The 24,322-nt window shown below is 39.8% G+C and overlaps 1 protein-coding gene across 9 annotated transcripts in view; it reads left to right on the top strand.

Annotated features, from left to right (window-relative positions):
• Positions 1-24,322, top strand: part of ADGRB2 (adhesion G protein-coupled receptor B2) — a 706,559-nt gene that overhangs the window by 482,932 nt on the left and 199,305 nt on the right. For 7 of the 9 annotated variants that reach the window (XM_077481962.1, XM_077481964.1, XM_077481966.1 and 4 more), the window contains 3 exons: positions 1,465-1,629; positions 8,499-8,663; positions 19,422-19,586. In XM_077481962.1, coding sequence (XP_077338088.1) covers positions 1,465-1,629; positions 8,499-8,663; positions 19,422-19,586 — 495 coding nt within the window. The remainder of the gene's footprint in view (positions 1-1,464; positions 1,630-8,498; positions 8,664-19,421; positions 19,587-24,322) is intronic. The other 2 variants (XM_077481965.1, XM_077481967.1) reach the window with 2 other exon arrangements.

Raw genomic sequence — 24,322 nt, 5'->3', positions numbered from 1 at the left:
TATGTATTCAGTATCTCTAGTGAAAAATAGTTTTGTCTGTGGATAGCATTACATAGCCATAAATGTTATTCTTGTAGGAGTTAAGTCTAGGTTCTGTATTACTATTTCACTATCTATATAATTTTAGACATAAAATCACAGAAGATTGGCAAGCATTTAGATTTAACTCATGTGTTTGACATTTTTGTAATAGTATCCAATATCTCAGCAAAGTTCAATACGTATCTTAATTTCCTAATAGGTAAAGAAATTAATTGCTGCCTTCTGTTTCTGTAGTTTATTGCAAATATCATGATATGCTGCTGAATTGTTCAGTAAAAGCTCCCTATTGCATTAATGTTGCTAGCTGTCGCTGAGAAATGATCTATGGAAGAATGGGTAAGAGTTGTACAAGAGCTTACACTCCAAACATCTCTGGCCTTGTGTGTTTTCCCATACCGCTGGCTAAAAAATGAGCTGCCATTTTGTATACCCCTGAGGTGACTGTCCTAAAATCTAATTTCCTATTTTCAGCTTTATATTTGGCTCCGATAATATTTCCCTGGTTAGTAAACAGGGGAAATACCTTTTACTGGCAAGTCTCAAAGATTTTGGACATATATCAGAGAATGGGATTTCAAATAAATTGAGTATCTTTTGTCCCAATGAAATGTCGCCACCCGAAACCTCGTACACCGGATTATTTGTAGAATTTATGTGTTTATGTATTTTTTCTGGAGGGTTACTAGAAAGAGTACAAGAGAAGAAAAACAATCTATTTATTCTATGGTTCAAATTTATTTATTCAGCATTTTCCTGGTTGTGATTCAGGCACGAAGTGGTTCCAGCCCCTTCTGATTTATGAGTCCACTTCTTGTATTCGGCTGGAGATTGATGAAGTCCAAGGGTGCTTATGACAGAAAGCATCTGAGTGGGGAAAGAGAGGCTGCTTATATGAATATTTATGGGCTTGCTAATAATGCCCTTATGTCAGAGCATTGTGTATTGTGTGTGTGTTTATTTGTATGTGTGAGGCTGTGCACATTTCTATTCTCAGTGTGGTAATGCATTCCACCCACAGGAGGAGTGGATTTTAACCATTGTCTCACCCTTGGTAAAGTCTCTGGCTTTGTTTTGCAATGCTCTCATGGTACTAAAGGTAGAACTTTGATTGGTTTGCACTTGTTCTAAAGGTTGTGCTCATTGTCTTTACAAACCTGTTTAGACATTCTAGGGGCTGCACAGTGATGTACATGGAATAAAGAAATCTGTCAGCTTCGCTAATTAAGACAGACAAGCCATAAAATTCTCCAGTGGCAAAATGTTTGACTTAGCAAAACACTTGAATCAAAATGGAAACTAGTAGAATAAAACAGAAAAGAAGATGACATCTTGTACCTAATTACTGTACAAAAGCCCACAAATAATATGTGTTGTCATCAACAAATTTCTCTGTTAACTCAATACTTTCTTTTTTGGTTTCAGGAGATCCTGCCGCTGAAGGATGGTCACAATGGGGTGGTTGCTCTACAACATGTGGTCAGGGTACACAAGTCCGCACCCGCTCTTGTGTGTCATCTCCATATGGGACATTGTGTAGTGGTCCACTGAGGGAGACACGGACCTGCAACAATACAGCTACATGCCCTGGTACACAAAAATTCTACACTTTTTAGCATTGCAAATATTGTGTTGTTATCTAAAACTAAGGTTGAAGTTGTCATGTGTTCTGTTTTATCGTGTTGTCATATTAATGAACATCTGACTTTGGACCCAATACTGGACAGCATATTTTCTTCCTTGTATACACATATAATTTCAAATTTCTTCCAGAGAGATTCTGACTTTAGACATAGTAAGGGCCTGTGTTGTGGTAAATGCAGTATGGATTCAGGGGAATTCAGCCACTATTTGATATTGGTTTAAGATACTTCTGAAATTTTAAGTCCCCAGGATGGTAGATGTTTCTCTCTCCATCCATAGGAAAAGCTGCAGATAGTGTAATACCATTGACAGTTTATTAAACAACGAAAACAAAGTCAGCTAAAACACTTACAGAGCACACCATCAGTAAGCTTTCCAACAATGTGTGGCATCAGTCTGCTAGCTCTTAGGCCGCGTACACACGGGCGGACTGTCTGACGGAATTGGTCCGCTGAAACGTGTTTCAGTGGACAATCCGCTCGTGTGTGGGCTTCAGCGGACTTTTTCAGCGGACAGTCCGGCGGACTAAGTCTTTTGGAATTTCCGTAATATTGTCCGTCCAAACTTGGTTTCAGCGGACAGTCCGCTCGTGAGTAGGCAAGTTGGACGGACTAAGTATGGCGCATGCTCAGAAAGGATTTACACGGCCGAAGGCTGCATTGCAGTGTATTGGACGTCGTATTTCTAGTCCCGTCGTACGTGCTGTACACGTCGACGCGCAAGCTTTCAGCGGACTGTCTGTTCGTCGTGTGTGGTCAAGTCCGTTCATTCAAAAGTAGGACGGACTGTCTGTCGGATTGTCTGACGGACTTAGTTGGAAGGATAGTCCGCCCGTGTGTACATGGCCTTACTGACATGTTTTGTTCTATAGCATGTCCTTGGGGGCTGAGGAAGTTTCCTGAGGATGTCCCATAGCACGAGACATGTTGGATTGAGTGAGCAGACTGCCATGGCATGCTATTGGGTGATTGAGGAGGAGCACCCAATGTCCAAAAAGAGAAAGCTCTCACTTGATCAAATTTATAGTCATTCATTGGCGATAAAAGAAGAAAAGTAGAGCCCCCTTCTTCAGGGCTGTATTTCTGGAAGAGTGGTTCGATTTTGAGAGGGTTACATTTGATCAGTATCTCTGCAGCAGCCAGCCTTGTGGAGCAGAGACAACCCTGACATGTCATTGGTAAGCTTACCAACAGCATCCACCGTCGTTTTTTTTTTCTCGCTTGGTTTACATTGTTTACTATTTTAGTAAATTGGCAATGATATTACAATTTTTGGAGCTTTTACCACCTATAGTGATTGGGGACTGTGGAAGGCCCATTAGTGAAGGAGATTTTACCTTGATTGAAACAAATGTGTATTGACCTCTATCTATGCATTGTCCTAATGTCCGGTGAGTGTGTACCCCGAGTTTTTGGTGGCAGTTGGCGTTCATCACATGCTTTGATTTCTTTTTTTTACACTAGCTAGATTTCAGGATGGCGAGATTTGACAATTTTTGGGAGTTATTGATTTGGTGTGGGATATCAAGAACTTTTTTTTTCCATTATTACTTTTCTTTATATTGGTTGTTCAAAATAGCAAATGAGATAATTAAGAGATGGGATGAAGGTTTACTGCAGAATAACACTTTTCGATGAATAGTACATTTTCAATATCTGTACATCAGACCAAAAAGAGGGACACCTGAGGAAGAAAGAGGGACAGATGGATTTGATATCAAATGAGGGACAGTTGGGGGGGGAGGATATTTTAATCTGTTGATGCTTAATTTTCTCACTCCAGAGAAATAAGCAATTAATATTGGGGGTTTTCAGGCTTAGGATCAATTTTTTCAAAACACTGCTGTGAGGAAGAGGGGTTTTGTTAGCAATTTATGTTTGGAGTGGAGGTAACTTCTAGATATGTGAAGTGTAGAAGAGACTTCTCATGAAAACACTGGGGATGTATATCGGAGTTGTAGGAAATGTAATTGTTGAGTAATTTGGACTGTAAAGGGTTAAAGATACAACTGGAGATTTAGATTGCACCTGGAAAACATTTAAAATCTTTAGAAGCTAATGAAAAAAAAAACGAATGCCGACTGATCGTTGGATGGATAGAGAGTTGTATAATTGCTCAGATGATTATAATATGCTTTTAGATAAATTGATTTGTTCATGCAATTGCAAAAATGTATATCTTACAATGAAAATGTACACACTACAGTTCTAAATGCTTTTAGTTTAGTGTTTGTGTTTCCCTTCCCCTTCAAACATTTTGATCACCTAGTCCTAGACTGATATTTTTCACAGCAGTGGATTAAAATGGTAGCAAGCAAAAAACTTCCATTGGGCTTTGCAATAATACAACAGATAACAGTGTTAGGCTTTTCTTATTTTACACTCTTCCAGAAGATCTTACATAGCATCCTTAGCACATAAAGATTAGATGCACAGAGTTTTGTAATCTTCCACCATTCAACTTATGGACATGCAGTGATGTTAACACAGCGTTCTACGTCAAAACATACTGTACAAGACATATAGAAGTGGTGTGAAAATAAGCAACAGAAATCAAGCCCCCCAGATTTAGCTTGTTTTTTTTTCATCTGTTGGGCTTCATCTTGGACCTGGCAACACTGACAATCTGTAGAAGTAGAATTCACATTGCAAAGCTCAACTTTAGCATAGGAACATGGGGTTACATATAATAAGACAAATGGAAAAACTGTTATATACTCCATAGAAGCAAAACATGTTTTTTAAATGTACATCTGTATGTTACATTTTAACAATCCCCTGCATGCTAGCCACAGCTTATAGTAAGACTGCCTGCTCTGGCCATAAAACCAGTAGTAGGTTTTATCTGATGTAGGGTTCTACATTTGAAACAATGTTATATTGCATACACAGGTGAAAGTGAATAAAGCATTTAAGAGACAAAAAAGGTTAAAGATGAACTTCTAGCTAATCACATATTGTCAAGTGGCATGTACTCTCACCGGCCACTTTATTAGGTACACCTTGCTAGTACCGGATGCCCTTTTGCCTTCAGAACTGCCTTAATTCTTTGTAGCATAGATTAGACAAGGTGTTGAAAACATTCCTCAGAGATTTTGGTTTATATTGACATGATGGCATCACGCAGGTTGCTGCAGATTTGTTGGCTGCACATGCATGATGCAAATCTCCGTTCCACCACATCCCAAAGGTGCTCTATTGGATTGAGATCTGGTGACTGTGGAGGCCATTGGAGTACAGTGAACTTATTGTCATGTTCAGGAAACCAGTGGTGAGATGCTTCAAGAATGGATGTGTTGTGCATTCAGAGATGGTATTCTGCATACCTTGGTTGTAACAAGTGGTTATTTGAGTTACTGTTGCCTTTCTATCATCTCAGACCAGTCTGCCCATTCTCCTCTGACCTCTGACATCAACAAGTCATTTTCGTCCAGACAATTTCCGCTCACTGGATATTTTCTCTTTTTTGGACCATTCTCTGAAAACCCTAGAGATTTTGTGTGTGAAAATCCCAGAAGATCAGCAGTTTTTTAAATACTCCGACCAGCCTGACTGGCATCAGCAACCATGTCATGCTCAAAGTTCCTTAAATGCCCTTTCTTCCCCATCCTGATGCTCGGTTTGAACTTCAGCAAGTCGTCTTCGCCATGCCCAAAAATTTAAAGGCATTGAGTTGCTGCCATGTGATTGGCTAATTAGCAATTTGTGTTGCCAAGCAATTGAACAGGTGTACCTAATAACGTGGCCAGTGAGTGTATATTCTTACTTGAATCTTGGTATGTTCTGTGTATTCCTTTTAGATTTGCAGTAATCCAGCACTGAACAACTTCTTCACTTTACCAATTTGCAGGAGTTTCATGTAAAGACAGTCCCCGAGTTATGAACACCATATATAGGAACGACTTCTACTTATGATGGCATCAAATGCCGGCCACTTGTGCTCCACACTGGTCCTGGATACCATTCGAGCACTTCCGGACACATCCCACACTGCCGTACTACACCCCAGATAGCATAACAAGCGCCGGGAACATCCCACATCCATGCACAGGCGGCAGTTACACTTACGAATGCAGTGTTCCGACTGGACGTTACACTTACAAATGCAGTGTTCAGACCGGAACTTACACTTACAAATGCAGTGTTCCAACCGGAAGTTACACTTACAAATGCAGTGTTGTGACCGGAAGTTACACGTACAAATGCAGTGTTGCGACTTACGAACAACTTTGACTTAAGAACAAACCTACAGTCCCTATTGTGTTTGTAACTCTGGGACTTCCTGTAATAAGGAGCAGTCACCACTTCTCTCTCTGTGCAGGGTGACTGGTCTTTTATCCACCCCTTTTTAGTTTCCTGCAGGCAACCTGTAGTGGTGGGTGAGCATGCCGAGACCCACCCGCAGCTCTTCTCTCTGAAAAAACTATATGTAGCACAGTGATGAATTTTTTTTTTACAAGCCCTCCAGGCAACTTAGTAGAAACACAAACAAAATGAAGGATTTTCTAATAGGTGCGCAATGACAAAGATTAATACCTATAGGTATTGAAGCCTAAACAGCCTAGCTTACACAAGTACATTTCTTGCCTACCCTGTAAATATTAGGAATACTGAATTTGATATCATTATGTCTCATATCTAACTATAAAAACAGGGAAAAGACATTAATATTTTCTCTAAATGAAATGCAATTATAACCCATGCATTAGTGTAGATGTTGCTCCTTCTTCTACACTTTTTATGTACTGTACAATTTTCTCTATTCATAAAAATGATAGTGCCATTCATGCATTCCTTCCTAAGCTAACTGCCTAACACCAAAGCTGCCATTTTGAAGTATTGCATTTCCGAAATACAAACTGACGTTCACATCATTGCTTCAATTAAGGGTGTGATCATGTGGCAGTAATGTGCAGCCAAGTAGCACACTGTATAAACATGTGCCATCCACTCCGCACGCGATGTAAAATAACAAATGTTTGAATATCTGTCACATTCACATAGAAACTTATGCACTGATAGCTCGAAGAAGTAAACCAACACTCAATGAACTGTAAGACGTAGTGTTTCTATACACATAACTAGAGTACATTTATATAGTACACTCTTTCTGTAATGCTACAATGAGTGCACACATTAGAGCTACCGTCAAAAAATAGATAGAGCGGGTTAGTGAACCAATACTTCCACTGAAGGTTTAGTATCCGCATACATTGTTACAAATCAATAGGCAGCAAATAATATAAGGTATGGGCTGACAGATTAATTATTAAATAATTACTTAAAAGAACATACATAACTACCTTTCAGGTTGACCTATTACGTGATCTTTCCTAAGTATAGCTGATAAGTATATTTAAATATGGATTACCTTCCTTGTACAATATGCATATACCCCTTACTTGATGGGGCTAAACATGGGATTCAAATGACTTGCGTGTATGTGATTTAACCCTTCGCTATTAAATGGTTCACTTGCAATACATTAATTTTAGCTGAGGCAGCTGTCAACATATTAAAACCTCACACGCAGCACCGATCTTTCTAGGCTGTATCGCTAGGCATCTTTTAACGAATACAGCAGCTTGGCTCGTCTCTCACTATCATAACTAGGATGTCTCCTGCGGAATAATGTGGATCTCTTTGATTTATGTGAAAACTCACCCTCAATCCATTTCTCTTTATGGGCTCCCGTATGACTTTCCAAACTTGCCCACAATAATGTTTGACCTTAATCTGTATATTGTCTCCTTAGGTACTTAAACACATTTATCATGTCGGACTTTATGTGCAGTGGAAAACTCTCAAAAGTGTATCTGGGGCACCATAGCAGGTGACTAACCCTTTCTGTGCTATGGAATGCTACATGGCCTGAAACACGTTATTTAAACATAATACAAATAGAGGGAAAGGGTGCAAACTACATGAACTTGCCTTGAGAAACTTATGACAACTGGTTTCTGATTGGTTTGGATCTACTACAAATTACTGCTTGTTTTACTTAATAAATAAAGCTAAACATATAATTTAAGTCAATAATATATGAGTCTGCAATTTATTGCATATATTGTACAAAATATCTCGCATTTAACCTATCCCGTTAATCGTTTATTTCTCTAAAACAAGTTAATGCTTTAGTTTGTTTAAGGTGTCCTATAAAGTAATGAATATTTTCTTTAGATTTTAACCCCTCACTAGCAATCTGTCCAACAGCTAAGAGTGTCTTTTACATCAGTGTACCTGAAAATGTAATGCAACCTCTATAAAATGACAGCTTAAAAAAGATTGTATATAACTGAACATTGAAAAAAGAGCAGGCTGGTTGGGACAAATCCATTCTATCTGTTGTCACAATCTCTGTCTTTCTATCATTACTGCCTAATTCACAGGCCAAGTATCTTGGTCTCCAGACATTGAATTCCATCATTTGTATCAGGATTCTAAGATCCAAGGAGCAGTACAGGGCAATGAATTCCTTACGCAGCAGTCAAAAGGGGTTAAGAGCCACTGTTCCAGAACCCTGACCCCATCTATCACTGGCTACCTTAGTGCCCATGATTAATTCATCTCATTCACTTGAAAGGTTGTTTCCTCCTTCTGTCCTTGTCAAGGGATGTCCCCACTGAGGGTGGAAGATTTCTCGCTTTAGGATGTTTTTATGAGGTTCCACTTAGAGGATGCGATTGCACACTAAATATTATTTATTGTGCGTAGCCTTTGTGCATTTATTTCCAGTGGGAGGGAGGCACAGCTGGCTTGTTTGTCTGAGACAGCTAAATTCACTCAGCGTTTCTCTTTCTCTCTCTTTCTGTTCAGTGGAGGGGATATGGCTGGACTGGGGCCCTTGGGGAAGATGCTCAGTGACGTGTTCCAATGGGACCCAACAAAGAAGTAGAAAGTGCAGCAACACAAGTCAAGCTGGAGCAGAGTGTAAGGGACAGCAAACGGACACGAAGGAGTGCAGTAATCCAGAATGTTCAGGTAATTTGGCCTTTGGAATGAGGCAATGTTACTGCTGAAAAGCTGCTTCATGCTTGAAAAGAAAAAGACATGGCAGAGGTTATGCAAGAATATGAATTATCATTCCTAAATGTTCATGCAGGATTATGTAAGAAAGATTTAAACATGCCCCCTTATTTAGCTTTATTTACTTTGTCACAATCTGACTTATGATGGCCATAGACATAGCAATTTTTTAGAAATCTCAACCAGCTTTTGACTAATAGATTAGAAAAATTAACCAGTGTCAGTCTCAATCAAAACCATGATGGATTAAAGTTATCTCTATTTGATTGCCTTTGTTCCGTTCAGTTATTATTGCAACCAAAAGCTACTTGAGAGTTATTCAAATTGCTTAAAATTTGCAGTTTTTTTGGCAAGGATTTAGCTGCAGGTCAAGGATAAGATGTCACGTGATGATTGATACCCTGTCAGCTACAAAGCCATCTAGCTGCTTAGATTCCAAATCCTCATATCTAAGAGGCTCAATTATTGAACACAGTAATGTGCACACAGTAGCTGGGAGAGCCTATGAGGTCACAGGTTGGCAGATGTCAATCTTCAGCTGACTCCTGACTCCTGGCTTTGAAGTTGAAAAGTCAGACTCAGGAGAATAAAGTGCATGTCAAGACAAATCTTTTTCTCTTAGTTTTGGATAGAGTAGGCAAGTGTTCTCAGTGTTTTTTTTCTTTTTAGTAAAACAGTGTTTTACTAAAAAGAAAGTGAGCGGAACTCTCCATCAGCCAATAGAAATAAAGTAGGAGTGGAGAAAGGAAAAAAATATTTTTTTTCTATTTTTGGCTATGTCCCTGATACACATTTAGGCCTCGTGCACACTGGACGTTATAATAATGTTATAAAAAATGCCAGTATGTTTGCAGTGAGTTTTTCAACATTTTTCAGAATTTTTGCAATAGTGGTTTTTAGCTTTTTTCAGCTTTTTTTTTAGCTTTTTTGTTTTTTAAATCAATGGGATTAAAAATGTTAAGAAACACCAGTGAGGTGCGTTTTTGAGCGTTTATCTGTGTTTTTTTACTCTTTTGAGAACACACTCGTTTTTTCTTCCTACAGACCAAAAAAACGCCCCTGCCAAAAACAGTTAATAACAGCCTATGTGTGCTGGGACACAAAGGATAACATGATGGGGAGTTTATTGACTGTAGAAAAAAAATGTCTGACACTAAAAACAGTAGCTGTAAAAACATCCAGTGTGCATGAGGCCTTGCTCCCTTTCTGCCCCATGTCTGTTATAGGCAAGACAGGAAGTGAAGGTAAATTTCTCTATCAGTACCCTGGATAGCAATAAAAACCCCACAGATGGGCTAATTCTCTCCTGTTGTATCCAAAACTACAATATTATAAATAGTAGGTTATGGACTAAGGCAGGAAGGTACCACAGCCAATATAACTGCATTATTACAGTATATCAAAAGCTTAACTAGCTAATTTAACATGTCATGGAGATATCCAGCTCTTTGGAACACAGGATACATTTGAAATTATATATACAGGAGAACACTAGTAGGTGCTGAATGGGATTAAATATGTGATTGAGAAACTAAAGTGATTGTATTTGGGAACATATCTTAAACCATGTTATTTGCCTTTTAAAGTGATATTAATAAAATTCTTTGATCGTTTACTAATATTAGTTGTATTGTTTGGGTTCCTCAATAGCCCATTATCCAAAACTGGCACAAAAAAAGCTTTGGCTTGACATATAATTTAAATAAAGCTAAACAAAGGGGCAAATATAAATTGTTTGTATGACAGCCTTTATTTATCATTATTTAAAGTGAATATTTGCTTAGTTTAGCTTTCTAAACAGCAGGTAGAGAGGTACCTGTACTCAGAGTCAAATATTTTATAGAGATCTCTGAGAGCCCTAAGGCCCGATTCACACCTGAGCATAGTGTTTTCAGGCAGAAAATTGTGCGATTTTACCACGATTTTGCAGCATTTTTATCGCGATTTTGCAGTGTTTTGCCACGATTTTGTGCAGGGCAAAAGGTCACCAATGTAAAAAGAAGAAAAACGCCCAAATCTGCCCGATTCGAGCGACAAAAAAGGGTCCAGAACTTGTTTGAGCTTCAGGCATTCGGCTTCAGGCGACTTGGAGTGGAGATGTGAACCATCTCCATTGAGAATAATAGATTTTTTCCCCTCCAGCGTTTTGTAGCTTCAGGCTTCAAGCTACAAAACGCTCAGGTGTGAATGGGGCCTAAAACCTAGGGAGCTCTAATATAGAATAATGAGTTATGTTTCTGATGTTGCTTCACTAACCGATAGAAAGACAAACAAGAGGGCAGGGCCTAGTCCAACTTTAGGGACCGAAGATGCTATATGCACATTTGGCTCACCTAGGGCTATGCACATGGGAACCCATAGGTACCTGATTTGCATATATTCTCTCTAATTTAGAAAAGATAAGACAACTCTTCAGATTCTTGCATAAGCCCAGACATGCCTGGTTCTTTTTAATGTTAGCGCAGCACTTTGTATCTCTTCTGAAATGGTTTTAGGGAGGCAGAAATGCAGCATTCTGTAGCCCCAAAGTCCAATCTGGAAGCGTAATAGAACACTACTGATGGTAGGATACACATCGTTGGGATAAATTATTTGTATATGATAGCTTTCAGTGTGACTGATAAGCATGCTAAATTACCTGTGTAAGCAGCAGATTCAGATACTAAATTAAGTCAAGTTTACATGTAAAATTGTAATCGCTTTCTTTCAAGGTATGTAACCCCTTCATGACAGCTGCCCAAAAGAAATCATAGTGTTACAAATGTAACAACTGTCTACAAGAAGTTAAAACCCTTGTTAGCAAGTGATTGAAATCACACTTATAGCCTTGGCAGTAGAATCAGACAGCAGCATCTCAACCTACTAAAATAATTTTGTTCAACACACTCAATCACACCTTGAGATTACTGAAATAATTAACAATCTGCCTTCTTCCCACAAAGATAGTTCATATATTATTCTCTAGACTGGTTTATACAATCTCTTTATAGGATTTCCTCCTTTTCTTCCTCCATATATAATCCAGCATGAACTGTTATGTATGTCCCCCCATCCTCTTCCTCCTGTTTTTGTCTTCCCCTTCAGCCATGTTTGTTATGTCCATTGTCCCCCAGCCTTCTGCAATGCAGCTATAAATTACATTTTTGGAGCTTATGCTCACAAGATTTAACCCTTAATTGACAACTGTCTCATTTGAAATGCAAATGAACTACATTGATTTGAAGCCCAACTGCAGGAAAAAATAAAAAATAAAAACATTTTATTTTGCATAGCGTTGGGAAATTTTATAAACTCTGTTTGTTGTTTTATTACTGTATGTGTCCCCATTGAGTAGATTTCCCCTCACTTCCTTTGACAGGGGGTGAAAGGGCAAGGGAGCAATGGAAAGGCTAATAGTGCTAAAGATGCCAGTACTACTAGCCTTTGCATTAAAGCCAAGTTTCGCCAGGGAAAAAAATGAATAAAAGTCAGCAGTTACAAATACTGCAGCTGCTGACTTTTAATATAAGAACACGTACCTGTCCAGGGATCTCACAATGTCCTCACCCAAGGCCGACCTGTCCCTCAGCTCTGGGTGCAGGCACCAAAATCCTTACTAAGGGAAAAGGGAAGTGAAGCCTTATGACGTCACAGCCTGTTTCCTACTGCACATGCATGAGTCAGATCTGAATAGTCTCTGCTGTCTTCAGGGACCTGTGTGTCCCCCAAAAGACAGCAGGGGGGGAGAAGGAGGGGCTGGATATTGCGTAGTTCGCCGCACAAAGTGCGGAAATCTATGCCCGGAAGTGGGAGCAGATACCTGGTATTGACAGGTATCTACTCCCTCCTTCCCCCTGAAAGGTGCCAAATGTGGCACCGAAGGGAGGAGGAATCAGCAGACATTCCATTTCTGGGTGGAACTCTATTTTAAAGTGGTTGTATAGTCATTTTTTTTTACTTTTACCTACAGGTAAGCCTATAATAAGGCTTACCTGTAGGTAAAAAGAATATCTCCTAAACCTATACGGTTTAGGAGACATTCCCCTTGCAATGAGCCGCTGACTTCACCGGCGCATGCGCTCCAGGGATTCTCGGCTGAAAGTACAGCAGACGCCGGACCTTGCCAGAAAGAAGTCACCTGGAAGACACACCAAGGGGAAATTTAAGCTCCCTCAACATGGACCTGGTGAGATACCGACGTCTCGTTCTAAGGTAAGTATTTCATAATGAGCTAGTATGCGGTGCATACTAGCTCATTATGCCTTTTCCCTTTTCACAGGTGTAGAAAAAAAGGTCAGCGGGTTTACTACCACTTTAAGTAGTACTTTATACAAAGATAGTGAATAGCTATCTATTTCCAAATGGCTAACTAATTCTACTAATCTTTATCATGAATTTATAAGTTTTGAGTGGGTGTATTGAGAGCTGATTTCTGATTGTTTGCTGATAAGATGCTTGGATAATCAGAGAGATATATTAGCTGATAATCAGGGGAATTCCCCCAGTATACTAAAATGACAGACTATAGCGGCCACAATAAGGAGACATGTCAAGTAAAATCCGAAAGTTCTTATTGACCAATTTAAAAATCTATTTATCAATTAAGAAAGATAACCCACTAGCAAGAAGGAAGACTACAATAATACATACAGAATAAAAACAGTGCAATTCAAACATTTGCACTGTTTTTATTCTGTATGTATTATTGTAGCCTTCTCCCTTGTTAGGGAATTACCTTTCTTAATTGAGAAATAGATTTTTAAATTGGTCAATAAAAACGTTTTCGATTTTACTTGATATGTCTCCTCATTGTGGCTGTTATAGTCCATCATTTTAGGATACTGTGGAATTCCCCCGGTAGTCACCTAATACAGTATATATCTCAGTATTTTTCTGGATGAGGCCCAAGTCCCTTTTCTCTATTCAGCTTCTTGGATAATCAACAAAATGTTTTCAGCATTACAGAACACGTTCAGTTCAGTGTAACTATCTATAGCTATACCATGTCCTGGATAAATGAGAGCCTTCACAGGAATAGAAGCAATGGTTAAACTCTTCTATGGGGACGATGAAAGAAGTTTTAACCTAAAGTCATGAAAGGTTAGAACCTCTCTACAGGGTTCTTATTGTTGTCTGTGCCACCCTGTGCCTATGGCCCGATTCTTGCTCACGTGGCACATGGGGACACAATGGTAGAACAAAGTTCCTGGAGTCATAAACAGCAATAAACCTGCCAGAGGATTCAAACTTTCATCACTACACAAAAAACAAAACCCATTGTCGGGAGATAGCTGGAAGTGTAAAAAATATAAATTGGCAATTGAAATTGTACATATATTGGGGCCTCACATGAGATTTTAGTCACTGGTTTGTTAAAAATGTATTTGATAAAATTTTCTTAATTTATATTGCATTTCACCTGAGGCAGTTGTCAATAGGGAGTGAGCTTCTTGCTCACAAGTGGTAAAAGTCTCCACTCATAGTATTGCTGTTAGGATGTATCCTGTTTCTAGAAACAGCTGTCTCCCTCTTTCACTCCCTCTCTCTTTTTACATTTTTCCTTATGTCCTTGAAGTTCAGCTTCTCTATACTGTAAAATTTAATATTGTAAAGCGATAACAAAAATCATCAACTTTACAGGTAATCTTAATCTCTCTGAAGCATTTATGTAGATAGAGGTTTATAAAATATGAACTGGCATAGGCTATAGGGGTGCTTTCTTAATGGCATGATAAATAGGGATGAGAGGACCTTCCTGAGTTTGATCCACAGCCATTTTTGCGAAACATCCTCAAAATCTGAAAAATTCTAATTGTTTCCCTGAACTCTATTGAAGTCTACAGGGGTGACCCTTGAAATGTATTCATTCTTTTTGCTGGGCTAATAAGCAAACTGCTGTCAAAAAAGAGGCATAGGAAGTAGGATACTGGGCTCAATTGACAAAGCGTTATTTTACTCTTAAAATCTGAGATAAAATTACTCATAGATTTTTTTTACCCTTTTTTTTTTTTAATTCACAAGAAAAAAACACTACTAAAGTAAGGCATACACTATTTCATCAAAATGTGAGGTATTTTACTCATTAAACCATGTGATTTTTTATCTCATGACATGATATCCAGTGGGATGTATACAGTAGAGAAGAATTGGAACCCCTGACAGTTTTTATTGCTAATAAAGAGGTAAAATGGTTTAAACCGTAGACGTATGCCAACTCACAAGTCAGTGAGTTCCCTGCAGCATACGTATTAACACAAAAGAAAAAAAATATAGCTATACTACCAGTCAAAGGGAAGCTGCTTTCATAGGATACACAGGATATATGTGGTGCATCAAAAGCAACTACATTAAATTAAAGTGATTGTAAAGTCAGAAGGTATTTTATCTTAATGCATCCTATGCATTAAGATAAAAATACTTCTGTGTGCAGCAGCCCCCCTAACACTTACATGAGCACCCTCTAGATCCAGCGATGTTGCACGAGACACTCGGCTGTCCGGGACTCCTCTCCTCATTGGCTGAGACAGCAGCATGGCTCCATTGGCTCCCACTGCTGTCGGGTCATGGCTCTGAACTGTGGCTCGGCTCAAGTGCCCCCATAGCAAGCTGCTTGCTGTAAGGGCACTTGACAGGAGGGAGGGACCAGGAGCCCTGAAGAGGGACCCGAGAAGAGGAGGATCCAGGATGCTCTGTGCAAATACACTGCACAGAGCAGGTATAACATGTTTGTTTTTTTGCCTAAAAATCACTTTAAGTAAATACAAAATATCTTTATAAATGTCAAATATTGAATGAAAATAGTTTTAAAAATCACACACATATATAAATACAGTTTTTTTAACAATAAAAAAGACAGCTTTGTCATTGGTGAGATTTGCTTTCACTTCTGTCCCATAGCCAAGACGGGAAGTGAGAAGAAATCCCTTCAAATTTAAAAGAATTCCTTGGGGCCCTCCAGGTCACCAGAATCAGTGTCCCCATTGGAAGGTTTCCGCTCTAGTACTTTTCTGGGGACAACCCAATATGTGGGATTTTCTTTCACTTTCAAAGATAAAGGTAAACAGGAAAAATAGAGAGGGCGACTCTCCCTAACAGGGGCACAGACAGCAATAAATGCATGAAAGGGGTGCTAATCCATCTTCACTTTATCCAAAGCTAAAGAAAATCAAGTTTTGCTTTTAGTTATACTTTAAGTAAATCAGCCCCAAAGATTCTGTGTTTTCCATATTTGGCTTTCTTAACATTACTGTTGAGAAAAAACACAAAATGCAGCACTCTGAAAGAATGATCAAATAAATTCCAACTTAGTACTGTATGCATAAACAATGCTATTTATTCCATAAAGTTAAAAAATGGTTGAACAGTCAAAGTTTAAAATAAGGGTAGTGAACGTTACCAGTGACCTCGGAGTGGATAAGGGGGAAACAATCATTCAGGAGGCTTGCCTGGGGATGGTTTGAACATCAATCACCATCCACGGAAATGGAGAGGAGAAAATTCAATTGCCAGAGGGGGAGTGTACTGGCTGCTGGCAAACCTGCCAGCTCCAGGTGGATGTCATGGCTGGATGGGAGTCAGTAGTTGGATAGAAAGGCAACCGGTGTGATGTACGGTAAATGGCCCCAGAGGGAACAACCAAGCCGAGCAGGGTCGATATTCTCAGTGTGCCTTCTGTGACTTCACTGCTGCGCCAGAGATGAAGGGGAAGGGTGTCCTGAAGTCAGTTGTGTAAGCATCCACTATTCTGTTGCTGTGACTTACATGTTTCGTGCACATGCGCTTTGACAAAGGACTTTGATAGTCTACTTGACTCCTAGACTCGCAGTGCTCCAGGTGTTTTGTGTTTTTTTGTATTACTGTTGAGAAGCTGATCCAAAAAGGCAGGGATTGGCTATTTTTACATTCCTCAAATACCTCATGCCTAGACCACTGTTTATTTACTTCATACTTTTATTTTATTTACTTAGTGAATTCACTTTAACACTGCTTTATGAGTTATTTACCTCATGATTTTAGTTTGTGAGGTAAATACCTCATAAGGTGATAGCGAATTGAAATTTTCAGCATCTTGTGAGATAATTGGAGAAAATGTGTCACACGATTCAATTCTCTCATGAGATATTCATTAGTGAATTGAGCCCACTATCATGGGGACGTGTACCAATAACAAAATTGTAAAAACAAAATAATGTGAAGCAAGGAGAGGGCCTTTTAATTTAGCTTAAGGGCTACACAAAACCTTCAAATTACAGGTTCAGGGGATGTGTTAAAGCTGACTATAGTGTTATAGAACCGCAATCTTCATGGACAGCCTCACAGAGGGGGAGGGAAAAGGGAACAGTGGTAGCTGCTCTGCTCCTGGGAGGTTGTAGGTATAGAAGGTTTTTTCAGCCAGTCAACTATCTGCTGGCTGTGCTTTGGTTGTATTCGTTCATCACTTTGGGAAAAACAACTGTCCTACCTTCGGTTTGTTTCACCCCACCAGTACCTGATCACCCCCACTACCGTCATGCACTACTGTCACATGCAGTGCCTGCCTCATATTTAAGACCTCATTCACATGGTAGCTGTGGCCCATACAGCATGAAGCATTCATTTGTAATATAATTCATTTAAAAAAAAAACAGGAAAAGAAAAGAAAAGGGGGCGCCATAAAAGGCTAGCAAGCAAGCACACTTGCTGCAGATACAAAAAAAGGTGTCCCAAGAAGGATAGTTGGGTCTATGGAATTGTAAACACAGAGGGGTACACAAGTGTATGTAGCTCACCACTCTGCAATCTACACTACAATAGTATGGCCTCATGCACATAGGTCATTTTTTATTTCCCTCTAGACGCCTTTGCTCCAGGGAAGAAAAAAGCAGGTTAAAATATGTGCCTAAAGCTGCACATTGCAAACACGTTTAGGCATACCAAGAATTTGGGCATTCATTCCATTGCACAGAATATTCATTTATTCTAGCCATTGGAACGAATGAATGATCAAGTGCCAAACACGCCTAGCATTTAGGTGCACTTGGATGTTTTTTTTTTTAGTATTCAGCATTTTTTATGCCTAAACATCCCTCTCTTGAATATGCTGGTGGTGCTTTTTTTCAGCCTTTAAATGCTGTTCTTCTAATATGTTAGTAAATAACGTGGCCAAGCACATAGAGGTTTGCAGAGATTGTGACTGGCTCTCAGTGGAGTCAGTTTACACATCTTCGGAGTGGCTCCAGAGCGAATTGCAGAGGAGTCCTGTGCATCTTCTTGTCTGCTACAGGTCCGAATTCAGACAAAAATTTGGACTGAAATAAAACCTGAAATGGTGAACAGGGACACACTGGACCCCTGCTGTGAGCTGCTCTGTATGGCAGTGTGAACCCAGGCTAAAAGAAAACATCAAACCCCTGTAAATGTTGCTTTTTATTACATCCTGTGTGCATGAGGCCTAAAACATAAAAGCTGAAATGAGTTGTAAAGGCAGAAGGTTTTTTTATCTTAATGTATTTTAGATAAAAAACTTTTGTGTGTAGCAGCCACCCCAGCAACACCTAATTACTTACCTGTGCCCCATCTCTATCCAGCGATGTCCAGAAATGTCCAAGCCTTCAAAAAATATTTAAGGCATACAATTTCAGTCGAATAATGTACCTCTAATGAAGCATATCCCAGGTCCAACTAGCTACCAGTTACTCTCCACAACTGTAATCTTCTGATGCTGCATGGACAAGGGTCTGTGACTGCAACCATGAAGGATCACACCGCTTGCCCTCCTCTGCCTGTTTCCTTCTAATTATTTTCCCAGAATTTGCGTGAATGGCAGACAGCAGTCCTGCCATTCATCTGGCCCTCCTCTATTCATAGAACACCCTGCATTCTGGGGGAAAAAATACTAGGAGTATTGTGAATGTCCAAAAGGAAAAAAAGGCAACAGTGTGATCCTTCAGAGTCGCAGCCATAGCCTATCATCTCCGCAGTCCCAAAAGATTACAGCTGTGAGGAGTTTATGACATCACTGAAGGGAGATGAACTAGATAGACTGGTGCTGTGTGTCCCAAAAAAATGTATTAAACTTCAGCTTGAAATGAGCCTTCCAAAAATAGTAGAGAAAAATGTTGCACGCAAAACTGTTTGGCCAGAAATATCTATAGGTGGCATTATAGTAGGTGATCTAGGAGGGCACATGGTTTAAATCTAGCACTATTCCATGCATTCTGTAAGCTGTGTGTAGATTCTGTGGTTACAGCCCCTGTAAGACATCAATTTGGAACTGAACACCTACAAAGAAATACAGTTGAGCTTGTGTAAAGAGCAAGATAGCTAACAAATGCATATTATAAGGTTGATGATTTCACTGCCCTGCATTACACTTGGGTACTGCTGTGCTTCAAGGGATTAGTCACAATTACTACCACCTGTGTGCTTATTTTTCATTCTTCCACATTTCAAACCATTCAACTCTTTCCTAATACCTAATAACATTTTCAGTTTTCTGATTTTTATAATGTTACGCAATCAAGTAATTCTTCTCACATTACACTTCTTTTTAATTCTCCTTATTACTTCTGCTTAATTCCCCATTTATGCTCCTCTTTATTCTGTATTCTGTTTACACATCTTGCTACTTTCTCTGATTTCTACCCTTTTACCTTTTTTCTAACTTTCCTCTGCCCTGTCCTCTCTTGATATCCTTCTGTGATCCCGATCCTGTTTACACTTTCCTCTGCTTCCTGCCCCCTTCACATTCTCTAGCTGATGGAAAATGGGGCCCGTGGAATCATTGGAGCTTGTGCTCCAAGACATGTGACAGTGGCTGGCAGCGTCGCTACCGGATGTGTCAGGGAACAGGATTGCAAGGATACCCGTGCGAGGGCTCCGGGGACGAGGTCAGGACGTGCAATGAAAAGAAGTGCCCAGGTACCCACTCTCTGCATCTGCTGTATGTGCTGAGCAGACATGCCCATTCTGTGGAGGTTAGGGAATTTTTTTTTTAAGAGGTCCTCTGTGTGACTCACACAGGTGATATCACACACTTGGATATGTGCACATGTAATGAAATACAAAGAGCGTTGATGTGTAGTTATCCTGAGCAACCAGTCCATTATCATCCTATGTCTGTTTTGTATCATGAAAATTGTACTGGTTGGTTGCAGCACATCACTACTCTTTGCCTGTGTTGCTAAATAATGCTTATTGTATAACCTTATAAGATTCCTAATAAGTTCTTGAAACAGGTAACCCTCCTTAAATGCAGATGTAGTAACACAGCCAGGAAACATATCATTGTTATTAATTTCACCTTAAATAGCATACTAGTTTTATTAGATTTAGAATCAACTTAAATGTATGAACTATATGTTTTCCTAAACTACAGTATAGGAAATGTTAAACCATAAAATATTTTCCTTGGAGTTCATTAGGGTATACAGGATTCAGAGACATTTGGTTTATACTGTTTCCTACTGGTGGGTTTGGACACTGGCATACAAAAAAAAACAGTTACCAGCCTGGTATATTCCCTCTCACTACAATAATACTTACGTTTTGTAACAAAGCAGTGCCAAGAACAAGATCATATATAAAGAGAGCGGGATCTGTTTCCAGAAAAGAATACCAAAAACTATTGAGAAAAGAAATTTACAGTGAATACAAAAATCCCTCGTTCCTTAAATGACACAGGATTCAGAGACGTTTGGGATGTCCAAAAACAGAATAACTGAGTTTTGGACAACATATCAAACAAAAAAGATTAACAGGCCCTACTATAAACAAACGTGGAACTGCCAATAGCTCAAAGAGCTGCCTAAAGGATATTATGCCCAAAGGTAGCGTCAAAAGATGCCTGAACATCCACTTGGTAAAACATAACAACATGATTAACAGAAGACCAGATGGCAGCCTTGAAAATCTGAGAAGAAGTTGCCTGATGCCGAAAAGTCAGAGAAGTACTTTCAGATCTGGCAGAGTCCACTGTAAAAGGAAAGGTTGCTGCAACCTGCTGCTTAAGACCACCAGCTCGATTGATGATCTGTCTGAGCCATTGAGAAAAAGGTGGAATGAGAAAATGGTTCCTTTTTACAGGGACTATCAGGGATAACAAAGAGAGTCAGTAATTCTAAAAGAGGCAGTGGTTGCAAAACAGACTTACATAGTGTGAACTACATCCAGACAATAAAGGGAAATCTCTTTGTGTACTGGGGCTGAAGATAGGGATGAAAGTACAAACTCCTGGTTAATATGAAAGGCTGTAACCTCCTTGGGAAAGAAGGAGGCTCTAGTCCTTAATTCTTCCTTGTATGAGACCAGAAAGTGTTCTTTACTGAACAAAGCTGCACGTTAAGGCACATACTTTACAGTGTTGATGACAACAAGAAAGAGTACGTGAGTAAGAAGAGGAATCCCTAAGAGCTGTTTCCAAAGTGCAAAAAAAAAACATATTTCACATGGGTGGGCACACAGGGTAAGTAGAAATGTGTGTGAAAATCTTATGCTAATTATAAGTGTAGTCTGATGCACTTTTATCACTCCTTGATGACAAGGAGATAATGGAAAAATGTGAAAATGTAAAAGGTTGCGCTGTCTCATAAACAAAGAAAAAACTCTCATCGAAAAATATAGCAAACACACTGTATCAACTAGTGATAAATAAAGAGATCAATAAACAAGTGTCCAACTTCCAATGATCTCTAAATGATAAGTGATCATCTAAAGCATGAGTTAAGAAAATGCCGATGCCTGGCCACATCCTCTGTGTGTCTCCCGACCTCCAAGATGGATGGATCCGACAGCTCCAGGCTCAGCATCCCAACACCTCTCACTCTGGACTCTGGCTCCACATTGAGAGTATATTCCACAGCATCCCAGCACAGCTTGCCTCACTCAGAATGATCACTGTGCTTCACTCAGGTGTGTGTACAGGATAAGGGAACACAGAAAGAGAGCTCATTGCATAGTATGTAAAAACAGGGGTTTTTTTTAAGCTAAAATATGCACTTACAACAGAGATAGTAATGTTAGGCAGTAGAGGGATGATCCAGCATGGAGATCACCAACAAATCTGGATGCTCATCATGTAACAGCTCCTGTTTCATTCCAACATGTTTCCCCTTAACAGGCTAAATCTGGGAAGGGAGGATCCTCCATTCCCAGATTTAATTTTCATTTGGACTGTTATACTTTATTATCACTGGGAACCGTGCATAGCACATCCAGTTGGTGGAATACTAATGAAATAATTTTTGATACACATGGACACTTGTTTATTGAACTCTTTGTTTGTCACTAGTCGATACACTGTGTTTGCTATATTTTTTTTGAGAGTTTTTCTTTGTTTATGAGGCAGCCCTACACAGGATAAGTGACATGAGAAGCACCCTGCATGAAAGTCTTAATCAAGGAATGTATGACTGGTGGTTTTTGGAGTAAGATTGTAAGATCTGAGATCTGAACCTTGATAGTATCAAGGATCAATTGGTATTCCAGCACTGATTGGTCAGGAATTCTACCACTAAGTATTTTCTGGGATAAAAGTTCTATTACTTGCACCAAAGTATGCCTTCCATATGCAATAGTAGACCTTGCGGAAAGTAAACTTTATGGCTCTCACAGATGAGTCAGAAAGGCCTTCATCCTTCAAGACCTGGGATTCAACAGCTATACCATTAAAGCCAGCCCAGAGAGTGTCTGCAAAGATTCTGATCAGGTCAAGGTACCACAGTCATTTGGGCCAGGCCGGAGCTATAAGGATCACCAGAATGCCCTTCATCCTGTACTTGAAAAGCAGGAAGGAGCACTAGGCAAATGCATAGATTGGGTTGTACTGATCCCACTGAGCCACCAGAGCATCCACTGCATTGCCAGAGGATCTCTGCACCTGAAGACAAACCTATTCTGCTTTTTTGTTGAATTTGGAGGCCAGTTGAACCACATCAGGCATTCCCTACTTTTGATACAGGAACTGGAGTGCTTCAGATTGTTGGGGCAGTTCCTTTTTTGCCCAGTGTTGCCAGTTGAATTAGTTTGCCTGTTATCTGTCCACACTTGAGATGTGGATGGCGTACAGGACTAAAACATGAGTTCTGTCAAGAACAAAATCCTCTCTACTTCTCTTGTCATGGAAAAAATATTTTTTTGTCATCTAAATGGTTGATGTACACCACTGCTGTCACATTTTCTGGCTGAATTCTGATTGGAAGTCCCTCCAGTTAAGGTGTCAAGTAATGTAGAGACAACCAAATCATTTGAAAGTTCAGAATGTTGATCAGGAGCCTAGATTCTTCCAGTATCAATGTTCCCCGCACTGACAGCCTGTCAGGCTGGCATCTGTTATGATGATCTTCCGAGAGATTAGAGGGAAGTATTTTCCCAACTCCAGATCTACATTCCTGAGCCAGCAAGCCAGAGACAACCTGATCTTTGGTTTCTGGCAAATCAATTTGTCTAGAGACTGAATTGATTTGTCCAATAATGAGTGAATGCTGTTGTAGGGGCTAGTATCAACCCCAATGACTCTCATGCAAAAATGAATCCAAGTCTGAGAGAGGAGAACCTGAAGTTTTTCTTGGGAAACTTGACTGACTTGAGCTGTTACTAGGAACAGAGGCAGATATTTCAAGCGATAGGTCATCTTCAATGCAGATTTCTAAAGGTTCAGGTTCCAACCAAACCCCTTTAAGGTCTGAATCAACTGCACTACATTGTAAAACAGGATCTGTGGTGACTGTTCCCTCAACAGGGGATCATTAAAATATCCTGTAATGGGGAAGCTCTGTGAGCATAACAAGGCAAATACAGGAGCTGGAACCTTAGCATAGCAAATTACAGGACCATGAACTGGAAGTGCTAAGGCAAATCAGCAAAGCGAATAAATCGTTGATGTACTGGAAAAAAGGGTCATGCAAGTACACATTCTTGGTGTCTGCAGAAGCCAGAAAGTCTCTTTCTTGAATGGAAGCTATGAGAGACCTGGTGGATTCCATATAGATCTTGTATAGCCGAATTAAGATATTCAGGAACTTGACATCCAAGATGGGATAGATGCCCCCCTTTTGGTTTTTGAATTGAGAACATCCATGAAACCTTTGTGATACAGGAACTGGGGAAATAACCATGATCCAGAAGACCTGCAAGGCTTACATTAAGGACTGCTTGTCTGACCTGTGACACTGGAAGGTAAGAAGGCAAGAAGTAAGGTTGGGGTTGGGAGCTCTGTACCTCCCATACCCAGAAATCTGAGATGTTTTTTGTCTAAATGTCCATACCGATGGCTCCGGTAAGCGGCGGAGGGCGGGGTGGCACCTCTTCCGCAGCCGATAACAGTGATCTTGTGGCGAACCAGCCACAGAGACCACCATTATTGTACACACGACTGGCGCCTGAAGAGATGGATATCTTGGTTGTGGCAGCAGCTGCTGCTGTTACCAAAATATCCCTCTTCAAAAAAGGGATGTACATCATCGTGCGCTGATCATAAAGTGGTTAAGTTGGCACACACTGCATTAATAAAAGCCAAAATGGTCTTTCTAAACCTCAAAGTTATCATGGCTGCAATTAGGGACAACCTCACCTGGCAGGAGTTTATTTACATTTCCTCATCGGATAGGGCCTCAAGCAACCAAACACCCAAAGTCTGCAAAGCCTGCAGACATATAAAA

This window comes from Lithobates pipiens, unplaced genomic scaffold (assembly GCF_037356315.1).
Source record: "Lithobates pipiens isolate NorthernLeopardFrog02 unplaced genomic scaffold, aLitPip1_a1.2 Scaffold_16, whole genome shotgun sequence".
NCBI classification, from domain to species: Eukaryota; Metazoa; Chordata; class Amphibia; order Anura; family Ranidae; genus Lithobates; species Lithobates pipiens.
The sequence above is the reverse complement of the archived record's forward strand: the minus strand, read 5'-3'. Positions and strand labels throughout refer to the sequence as shown.